The 11,409-nt window shown below is 31.3% G+C and overlaps 1 protein-coding gene across 1 annotated transcript; it reads left to right on the top strand.

Moving 5' to 3' along the window:
• Positions 1-8,778: 8,778 nt before the first annotated feature.
• Positions 8,779-10,893, top strand: LOC106688472 (putative aminopeptidase W07G4.4). The gene has a single exon (XM_014432952.3). The coding sequence runs from the start codon at positions 9,130-9,132 to the stop codon at positions 10,654-10,656; it is 1,527 nt and encodes a 508-aa protein (XP_014288438.1). The 5' UTR covers positions 8,779-9,129; the 3' UTR covers positions 10,657-10,893.
• The last annotated feature ends 516 nt before the right edge of the window (positions 10,894-11,409 follow it).

The following is an 11,409-nucleotide window of genomic DNA, read 5'->3' as shown; positions in this document are numbered from 1 at the left end:
TGGGGCTCCACCAAACCATCAAATTCTTCCCGCATCCAATCGTTACAATCCAAAATCCTTGATGCTCCTTATTACGTCACGAATAAACTCATTCATAAAGACTTTAACATCCCATTCGTTACAGATTTGACCCAAAACAGATATGCGTCTTTTTATTCCAAACTCCTTAACCATCCTAACCCATTAATTCTTAATCTTTCATCCTTAACACTCCCTGATAATCCCCCGAGGCGTATGAAAAGAAGATGGCCACGGGACCTTCTAATTTAAATTAATGTTTGAAGTACCACCAATTAGGGGTTCCTTCCCAAGATTTTCAAGTGGATATGAAACATACTACATATTTACCTATTGTATTATTTTGTACAGTTGTAAATTACAATAAATAAATAATTTTAAAAAAAATGTTTATGTAATCTGTAAAAATTACCTTTTACGCTAACGATTTAACATCAGTTAATGTACTTCTTCACTTAATTAAATTAATATATCTTTTCAATAATATATCTATATATTATGATGTATCTGTTAATTTTATTATTAAGCTTGATGATAATTCGATTTGTATTTATCTTTGTCCTCTTTATTATTTTATTTAAATTTTTTCTAGACCATCACCTTAAAAAAATTGTATGTTACATTTTTTTCGGCACTCTTTTATCCTTACATTGACTTCACCTTTCTTTTATCTTTTCATTGTGGCCCAGATTAAGACCTTAAACTTAGGTCAAAACGATGGTATAAAATAAATTAAATTGTTAGTAACTGTTTTTTTTTCTCTCAAGAGATATTTTGGATTTCGAGGCATACATTATTCATTTTTAATATGTATATAACCTTACGGTTCATATTCATGAATGATCATTATTAAAAAAATTGAATAAGGGCGTTGATTAAGAGGTAACAAGAGGAAGACATATTTCCGTGCTTCCTTAGAGCAATTTGTTCAGTTCCACTTCGTTGACGTGATAATAAATCAGCTACCTTGCAGAGGGGCTTCAAAACTTATTACGGGGTCCAAGAGTATTCATTTTTATCTTATTTATTTTTATTTATAAAGTTTCATTTTTAATCATAAATGTAACTTATTCCTGTCAAATACGTAATTCTGTTTGGATTGCTGTTCCTCATACGGTTTATTTTGAGGTTTGTGTTTGAAGGAGGGTAATCCCTCACTCCGCTTAAAATCTCCCATATTAATATTTACTGCCTGAATGAAATTAAAATTTAACGTCATGATGCTCTGCAATATAAATACAGGGCATGCGATTAACGTGTAGTGAATAGAAATATTTTAAAATTTATGAAGTAAGTTGATAAATTTCTATTCAAATACTTCAAAATATCTTTATGAAACAAATTCCTATTTCTGAAGCTTTCTAAAAGGAATGTTTGAGTTTATGAAAAAAAATAAAAATGTTTTAGGAATAAAAATTTGATGTTAATCGGAAGAAAAATAAAGAAAGTTTTATAATTTCTTTGTAAATAATAGTTTGTGTATAAAATAGTGTACAGTTTCAAATAAATATACATTGAAATCGAAAAAATGCTCCGAAGCATAAATTTTTAATTTTCTCTGGCTTTATAACTTTGTAAGCCAAAAATTTGGAAAAAAAAATCAATTATGCAAATCATCCTTTATTTTTGATTACTTATAATTCGGGTTAAATTGCTTACTGACCACTGTACTTACCAGGATACATTCGTGCCGAACGAAAAGAACATAGAAGTAAAAATATGTTTTTCATTTAAATCCTGAGGTATAAGTTTAAAGTAAAAAATTCTCGAAATTGTCAGAATCATTACAATAACATATATTATTTTTTATGTTTTATGAAATATTATTTGTAATGAAAAACTGTCTGAGGGGGGAGGGGGCATTGTGTGGTAAAAAAGTATTTACAAATTACGTATTATATCAGAACTTTTTAAAAGACAAACATTACATAGTGCCCTTAAATTCAAAAAGGATTATACGTACTATATACTAAAACATATGATATTTCTAGTTTTAATTCTGATTGAACTAAATCGTTTAAATTTATTTTATTAATATGAGATTTCATGATAGATATACTTGAAAATTCGAAAATGGTTATAAGACAATAAATATTCTGAGATACATAAAAATGAGTTCTCAATGAATACTTGAAAAAAACAAAACATTTTTGCAGTTTTAAATATAATTAGGCAAAAAAAAAATCATTAGAATAAAAAATTAATAAATTGAAGGATCAAAGGACTTACCATGAGCTTAATGCATCAAAGTTTTAGGTTTTCTAATTAAATTGTTTTAAATAACAAATATACATTTATTTCATAAACGAATTAATAGAATATCTACTATTGTAAGTTTCGTACTCCTTATCCATTTTCAAATTTTTCTTCAATACATTACAAAGAATAATTACAATTAAAAACCTTGCATACGTCTTACTTACAATAATGTGTTATGACAATTGTTTGTAATTATATATGGAGGGATTTTGATAATGGACAAGTGACTTAAAATGTTGACCATTTCAGAAATAACAGTAAAGCAACTGTAAAATTAACTTAACAGTGTTGTTGGGAAATCGACATAATTGTACTTACAAAATACCTTTACTGATGAATTTCAAATAGTTATTTAATTTCTGGAACAGTAAAAAATTATAAAAAAACAGCGAATTAGTAAAAAAAAAATTATTGCGCTTTATTAATAATAAAAATAAAGCTTGATTTGCGTAAATAATTTTCTGATTGTTTTCTAAATTTTTGGCCTAGAGATTTGAAAAACGAGACACAAATTAAAAATTGATGTTTCGATATTCGACTTCGGTATATATTAGATACATATTAATTTGAAACAATACACTTTTATAAAATCTTATTTACATAGAAATTACGAAACTTCGTTTTTCTTTATTCCGGTAAACACAAAATTCTCAGTTATTTATTCCTGGAACATTTTTTTTTCATAACCCCGTACTTCCCTTTTAGAAAGCTTCACAAATTGGAATTTGTTTTGTCAAGGCACTTTACATATCTTTTTTTGCTTTAATAAACGATACTCTTACTTCTTCAGGGACCGTTCTACTCTTTAAGCTCATCATTTATTCCGCTTTACCCCTGCATTGTTTCCAATACTACTTTATTACCTACGCTTCCACCAGTTCTTTCTTTGATGCCCCGTTGATACGCGTTGTGACTTTATTACATTCTTTTGTATTTCCCATTAATTAATTTTGTCTACTCCTTGGACCGTCTAAATCAGTTTTTTTTAAATATATTTTTGAATTGATATAACAAAATGTTTGAATTTCCTGAAAGTAATCATGTTATCGTAAATACATTGTTTTATTCTCGTTCTTCAATTAATAAAAATGTCTTATTATTTAACTTTTTATTATTAATATAATAAGTAACTGTTATTTTTAATAAATAAAGCATGAGAGAAAACATTGAAAAAATAATCCAATTAAAAAATTGCTAATGATTTTGGAAATATCTTGTAATACTAACAAAAGTATTCGATTTATCAAAAATTGGTTCGAGTTCATCATCAGTCCTGCATCCATTGTGTTCACTCTAAACCTAAACCTAGTTCGGATCTAGAGGTACCTCACAGTCCAAGGTACGTTTTGGACGATCCATAAGGTGCTTTCCCTTCAGATTATTACTGATTATTCCTTTACTAATTTGTTCGTCATCCATTCTGATAACTTAATGGGCTATTTCGTTCACTGCCATTCTATCAACCGTATTTGGCAATTGTATTTATATTTTTAAATTATAATTTTACATATTCATCCCAAGCGGAATTTAATGCTCCAAAACCTTTTGACTTCTACAGGATTACCTAGTTCGAATATTGTCGGTGCTCATTAAATTGAAAATTTGTTTTATTCCTGAAGAACAAAGGGATATCACATGGAGATACAATAAGAATTGAAATTACTAAAATTTTAGATATCACAATATCAGAAAAAAAGTTCGATAATTCGTAGAAAAGTATTAATTTTCTGTTTAACGTCAAATAAACCGATAACCTTCGAATTCCCCTCGTATCTTTGCAATCCAAAATCCTTGGTAAAATCCTCAATGCTCTTTGAGATCATACATAAAGATTTTAATGTTCCATACGTAAACGATCTCGCCTGAACCATATATCATTCATTCCATTATAAAATCCCTAACCATTCAAACCCACTAGTTTCTAACCTTACTCATTTCATTCCGATCCCTGTATCATTAAAACTACCTACAGCACAAGAAAACCTAATATAACATCAATGACTGTGAATTAATTTAAGGTGAACTATATCTCAGAGATAAGATTAATATACCACGTGATCCATATTTTCTTGTTCTATCTTTTATAATATTCATTATTCATAATTTAGTCGGGCGTAGTGAAAATACCTTCCTTACTAAAACTCCTGTATTTAAAGCTAATTAATTAAATCGTAACGTTTCGGAGACATCACCCCATCTTTAGGTGCACTGCAATATACATTACATTTATTTTATTTAGTATTTGGATTTGAACACACTAGTTTCTAACCTTGCTTCCTCTTCCATTCCTGACAATCCTCCGAGGTGCCTGAAAAGAAGGTGGCCACGAGACCTGCTAATGTAAAATGTTTCTTTACACGCCTGTATCACTCCATAATAACTTACATCGAATTTACTAAAAGTATAATTATGTACAGTAGAATAAAGAAAAATAAAGCGATAAAAAACGATCTGCTTTCCAACGTTCATTCTTCCATTTAGGTCTAATTTTATTGGCCTCGTAATATATTTATATTTATGTTTAAAGGACTTTAAACAAAAAAATAAATAGACAATATTATCATATCAAATTTTCCCAATTTTGTCGCTTTGGCAAGTGAACCACACGATTGGTCATCGGCCATTTGTGGATTCCGTTTTCGAAACCCTAACAGATAATCGTAAAAACAAGGACCAAAGTTAGCCAAGACCTCGCCTGCAACAGCTCCATGTTTAGGAGTGGCGGAGGGAGGGTAGTATTGATGATGGGATGAAATAAATGAAATGGAGACTAGATAAAAAGACGGCCGCCAGAGACCAGAGTGATTTGTTACTTCTCTCCTCATTGTCGCCATCCATCTTGGCTAATTTCACTTGCAAACGCCGGCAGCTTTCATCTCCCTCTCCTATCTTATCATATAATTGCATGTTGCTATTCTTATTTGCACCTTGGGCTTTATTTAAACCTCCTATCTCTGTAAGTAAGTGGCTTTGAATCGAATTTAAGCCGCCACTTATTATAATTGTATTGATTGGGACATTGATTTATTCAATAAATGCTGCTGGGAGATCTGATAAAAGCAAATCTCTAATACAATTATCAGTCCATCGTCTTTTATTTATTTTGTATTTAGAACTCAACTAACCCGTGAAGTTTAAATTTTTTGTTGAAATGAGTAGAGGAGCACAATACGTAAAATCCACATATGTATTATATATTATATATATGTATTATAAATTTTTGTATTTTGCATTTAAATTAAAATAAATAGGTTTTGAAAATAAAAAAAAACGTAAAATCCAATAATCCACTAGGGTAAGCCAACCAAGTATACAACCTTCATTGGACCTCTCACCTAACCTTATAATGCCAAAAGGCAATCCAAGGTATCCTTCATACCCACCTATACATATAGCATACCTCCTATATGTACGTACTAAATGCTAATTAAAATATTTACAAGAGGGTACGAAAACAAAAAAAATACGTAAAATCTAGCCTATAGAATATACATAAATACTTTTAGAAATTAGTTTCTACCTCACATAACATGGAAACTCATTTATGGTGGTCCTGAATCTATTACTAATTATATAATCAATTATCTAATTATTAAATAATTTTAATACCGTATTAATTCGGTACAGTAATATGTCGCAAACCGTAAACTAATAAACTGTTGATATTTTCTTGAATTGAGGTGTAATACTATATATCAATCCAAACTACCTCAGTATCGCTTTTCTGGCCGATTATCAGAGTTTTATTATATATGTAAATTATACATTTTAAGATGTTTTTCATTTATATTTGTATAAAATTTATTATCTCTCTAACTAAATTAAAATGAAGTTTAGATTACCTTATCATCATTCTTCGGGAAAACACGCTACTAAGGGCTAGAAACAGTTGGAAATGTTGAATTTCTTACCTAGATTCTCACACATTTTATACCAAATTTTATAGTTAACTTGAAAAACCCCTAACATCAATAAACCAAGAGATTATTGTTGAATATTAACAAGATTTATTTATGTTTAATTGAATAATCTAGCCAAAAGTTTCATACTAAAAAAAAGAAGAAAAAAGATATTGTTTTATTGATGAGTCAATTGCATCTATGATGTAAATTTGAATTCTCAACTCTGATTTTTGAAATAGAAAGAATATGGTTTTATTCACCCTCTAGAAAAAAAAAATAGAAAATTATCAAAAATTAAATTAATTTTTATATCAAATGAATTTATTTATTATTATAAATATTGAGAGCATGTAGGACGTAATTTGCCCCTTTACTTCGGAAGACTGAGCGTCAAAGGTTTAAAAATAAATTAAAATGTTACTGGGCGCTGATATACATTTTTAATTTTTTAGTCCCTGATAAGGTTTTTGTATAAATCAATATATATATTTTTTACTTTAATATTAAGTAACCCTCATAATACAATTGAGATTCAAGTGAACACAACAATATTTTCTCAGAAGAAGTTTTACACAGTAGGTGGGAACCGACTGTGAATATGGTGGTAAATTTGTTTACTCTAATTGACATTGGTTTCGATTATTGATATTCTGTTTACAACACTACGATGGCTCTGAACCTTCATTTTTCAAAATTACAGACCTATAATACACCGTTAGCATAAAAAAATGATAATACTGATAAAGTATTATTGCAGTACAATAAAAACACAAACAAAGAAACAGATGCTAGATGGAGCGTTATTGCTTCCAAGATCCAGTTTTGTAAGATATTTCAAATTCCTGTCCTTGAATCCCTATCGGTTATTTACCACTACCGTAATCTTTTATGGTGGAACTGTCTGCGTGGCAAGACGAGTTTTATTTTTATTGCTAACTTTTTTTTTTCTTTTTTTCAATACAAGATGTGTAGGACGGGTACACTCATTGAAAAAGGATTCATTCTCTCATATAAATGGCCTAATTTCACTCATTGATTTACAAATGCAATTTCAAAAAATAGATTTTTTATTCTCTGCTGAGAACTGGTTATCTGCTGCACCTGCACGCTACTGCCGCTTCATAAAGTAACTTTCACCATCTTCCACGTCACCTCATTCTTTTTTTTTTTATTATATCTTTATGATATCCGTATCTACATATCTTATAGGACGTAGTAGACACCGACGTCTAAGATAAGAGTGAAACAGCTCTCCCCTGGGAGTGGAAATCCATAGCTGCAGTTCATCGAAGCTTTTTAAATTCCTGAGAAGATATATTGCAAGTTTATGGATCTCGGATACATTATTCTAGAGAAGCTTTATTTTCATTTGAAACGTGCCGTGAAAGTGGGTTACTTTGCTCATTAAGAGATTACTATTGCTTCACCGACGTAAACAATTTTGTGTGGCATTCCTGTAGCAGTGAAAGGTGCATAAGGTACAGGCGGAAAAGAGGAAAAGTTTTAGTGTAGTATTTTTGTTTCATCTTCAGTTATTTTATTTATGTTAATATTTTCCCAAAAATTATTGCTAGATTGGTTCTTTGCGAAGCATATAAGTACGGATGATCATTAAGTTGTACGAATTTTATCTGTGACTGAGAAGCAAGAATGTTTTAATTTTTAATCCCTGCTAGGATAATTTGACAGGATAACTTTGCTTTAGAAATTGAGGATGATTTGTTCCTGTAAACCTTTCCTTCTTTTTAGGTCCTAAACCTATGTTTTATACATTATTTAATTTAGAAAGATTTTAACATCCTTTGAATAATTAGATTTTTTAAATTGATAAAATGTATGATTTATATTTAATGAAAATTTCTGTTTTGACATTTTTTTATAAGAGAAAATACATACTAAGTTTGAAAATATCCTCAAAGAAAAATAAATCAATTTAAAAAAAAAAAAGAAATAGGTATTTTTCATAAAAGGTTCAAAAAAAATGTTTTTAAATATAATTTTATTTAATGTTTTAGTGTTTTTTTTACGATGGCAGTATTAAATTGCATAAGCTATTCATTCCCCAGTGTTCATAATTAATTTCTGAAACTGATGCAAAGTTTCCCTGTATATCCATAAACTTTGTTCCTACATGAGATAATTAATTAAATACGTAACAATTAACACCGAGTATACAAGTGGTTTTTTCCTTTATTTTTAACAGTGGTTGGGGGTCACGAGAGCCTTAGGTGGATCGTGGGAGGGTTCGGCAAGAAATATTATTGTGAGGTTTTACTGTGGAGTGTGATTGGGCGGCACACTGTTCAGTTTATGGTTAAGTGGTCCGCAGAATTCTATGGTTCGGAAACCACTGATTTGTACTCTAAAAATCTGTTTTATAAATTCCATAGTTTTTAAGACTGCTGTATGTGGGTGAAGAATGCAGAATACAAAATAAAGCCCAAAATCTGGTCCCTAAGGAAATCAATTTTAAAATGTTTTAGATATAATTTTTTATATATTTTATAAGCTTATACATTAGATATATATCATTTAAAGCCTTTTTTCTTTTTATTTTGATCTATGAAAATTCTAATTATTAAGAACATGTGGTTATATATTGGATTTCGTCAAGTGGCTTAGAAGCAGTTCAAATCCTAAACGAGGAGGTGAGAAAAGGTTTGTTGACATTGCTGCAACCATTTTTTACTATGGTTGGAATGCCAAGAATCTTTTCTCAGAACCACTGAAAATAAATATGGACTAACCTACGCGAGAATTGAAATAAGGTTAAAAGTAAATTACTCATTGTTATTAGCGAGTGTGTTTCCTTGGAGGCAATATGTTTGTTTTAAGCTTCTAAAATATTATTACTATGAATTAGTACAGTAGTAATAGCAAAAGAGAATTACTGCTTTATTTGGTATGGAAAATTAAAAATAGTTTCTTTAGCAGTTGTACCTACTAAATCATGTCCCTGGGTTACAAATTGCAGGCTGTTGGAGAAATATCAGCCGATGGATTTGATAGTATACTTTTGATTTCTCACAATGCACTTGAAGATCCTGCAGTTCCACAGCAGCTTAAAGATGCTATCAAAGACGCTGCTAATTGGGTTGAACAAAATGATGAATTCAGCGTTCACAGCATCGATCTTCCAGCAAAAGTGCTTTTCTATTCTTCTACAGGATTAATCGACTTAGAATACCAGGATGTAAGGTGCTTCACTCAAGCTGCTCGCAAAGGGATAACAAGAGTTGTAAAGGCAGGTTTTAAGTCCCCAATGATAGTTCTTGGTAGCTACCCTCCTTTTCCTCAGTCTCAACTCGTTTCACTGCTTGGAGTTATGGAATGGCTGTACGTGAATCTTCAATATCGTGAAGACTGTCCGCAGCAATATCCCAAGGTCAACACGATTGGGGTCCATAGCCCAGCCAGTAAAGATTTACCGAGGCTGATTTCTGTGGCTACTGCTTTGGAAACTGGTAGGGTTGTTGCAAGAGATATTGGTGGACCTGACCCTGAAAGAATGACGCCCGAAAGAGTTGAACAGTATGTGAAAGAAGCTTTATCAGCTGAAGGAAATGTAAATATTGATGTAATATGTGATGAACAAACCCTTAAAAAAGAATATCCACTTTTTTCTGCCGTTAATAGAGCAGCTTCGGTGATCGAAAGGCATAAAGGAAGAATTATCTACCTAACCTATGAGGGCTCGAGTGTCACTGATACTTTGCTAATTGTCGGCAAGGGAGTAACATATGACACTGGTGGTACTGATATTAAAGTGAGTGGTGGCATGATTGGAATGTGCAGGGATAAATGTGGTGCTGCCGCTGCCGCTGGATTTTTGAAAGTTGTCAGTATCCTGAAGCCAAATAACTTGAAGGTAATCGTTGGTCTTGGTTTAGTCAGGAACAGTTGTGGTGAAAATTCATACGTTGCTGATGAAATCATCACTTCACGAGCTGGAAAAAGAGTCCGCGTCGTGAACACAGATGCAGAAGGAAGAATGGTGATGGCTGATATCGTTTGTTACATGAAGGAGATAGCCCAAGTGTCTTTGGGCCCACATCTATTTACTATTGCGACACTCACTGGTCATGCTATCAGAACAGTTGGATCCGGTTACACTATTGCAATGGATAATGGACCAGCTAGAATTCTATCCTTTTCCCATCAATTACAGAAAAGTGGGGAAATTTTGGGAGATATGTTCGAAGTGAGTACTATAAGAAAAGAGGATTTCGACGCATATAAAGGGAAAACTGAAGGCGAAGACGTTGTACAGTTGGGGAGCGCGTCGCGGGGCCATCAAGGAGGGGCGGCCTTCCTCATCATGGCCTCTGGTCTGGACGAGCACGGCCTCGACTCGGCACAAGCTAAGCTTCCCTATACTCACTTGGATATCGCTGCGTCTGCTGGAGAATTTCCCCAACAAGCAACTGCTTGCCCTGTCCTCGGGCTCGCTGCAAACTTCTTAAGTATCCTTACTTAAGTTGATTTCTTGAGATGTAATTTCTAGATCTCTTTGTATTAAATAAATAATTCATATTACTATGTTATCCAAAGCCTGTTCTTAATTTCGTATTCTGACATAATTTTAGGACATTAGGAAAAAGTGATCATTGTTGTTTGTATTTTTCAGTCATATGACCAAAAAAGTGCGTCATATCTTTACTTACGAATACTTAATATTGTTATTAAAAATGAAATAAATATTGATTTTGTAAAACAGGGGAGTTATTGTTTAATTAGTTTATTTATATAAACACTAGTTTACCCCTGTAAGAACTTTCGCAGAAGATATGTTTTCTTCACTTATATTCATTTGCTCTAAAAGCGATATCATGATCATTTGTATAAACGATATAATATTATTAAGAAACTATATTATTTATTTAGGTTATTTATTTTACTATATTATTTAGGTTCATTTATTTATGAACCATTCCTTAAAAAATACTTTGCTTGATCAGAAACGGACAGTGTTTTTCAATATTTTGATTTCAAATTGTTCTAAGCATTCTTTTGAATATGACTTTGTTATTTGAGAGATAAAACCTATGAATTGATTAAATCTTTGGCTCAATATATTGTTATGTAAGCACAGATAGGCAGGGCTAAAAAATTTGTCACAATCATTTTTAAGATCTAGAGCTTGGTTTGTTTCCAAGCATTTCCGTTTGATCAAGAGACGCATTTTTCCAATCGCAAAGATTTTCCCGTGCCACTGTGTACACAAACCTTA

Source organism: Halyomorpha halys, unplaced genomic scaffold (assembly GCF_000696795.3).
Source record: "Halyomorpha halys isolate HHAL.00 unplaced genomic scaffold, Hhal_1.1 Scaffold1136.1, whole genome shotgun sequence".
Classification (NCBI taxonomy): Eukaryota; Metazoa; Arthropoda; class Insecta; order Hemiptera; family Pentatomidae; genus Halyomorpha; species Halyomorpha halys.
This window is presented reverse-complemented; position numbering and strand designations above follow the sequence as displayed.

What these genes read in the sequence shown, in the direction of transcription:
- LOC106688472 (XM_014432952.3), top strand. Translation starts at nt 9,130, where the DNA reads ATGTCCCTGGGTTACAAATTGCAGGCTGTTGGAGAAATATCAGCCGAT.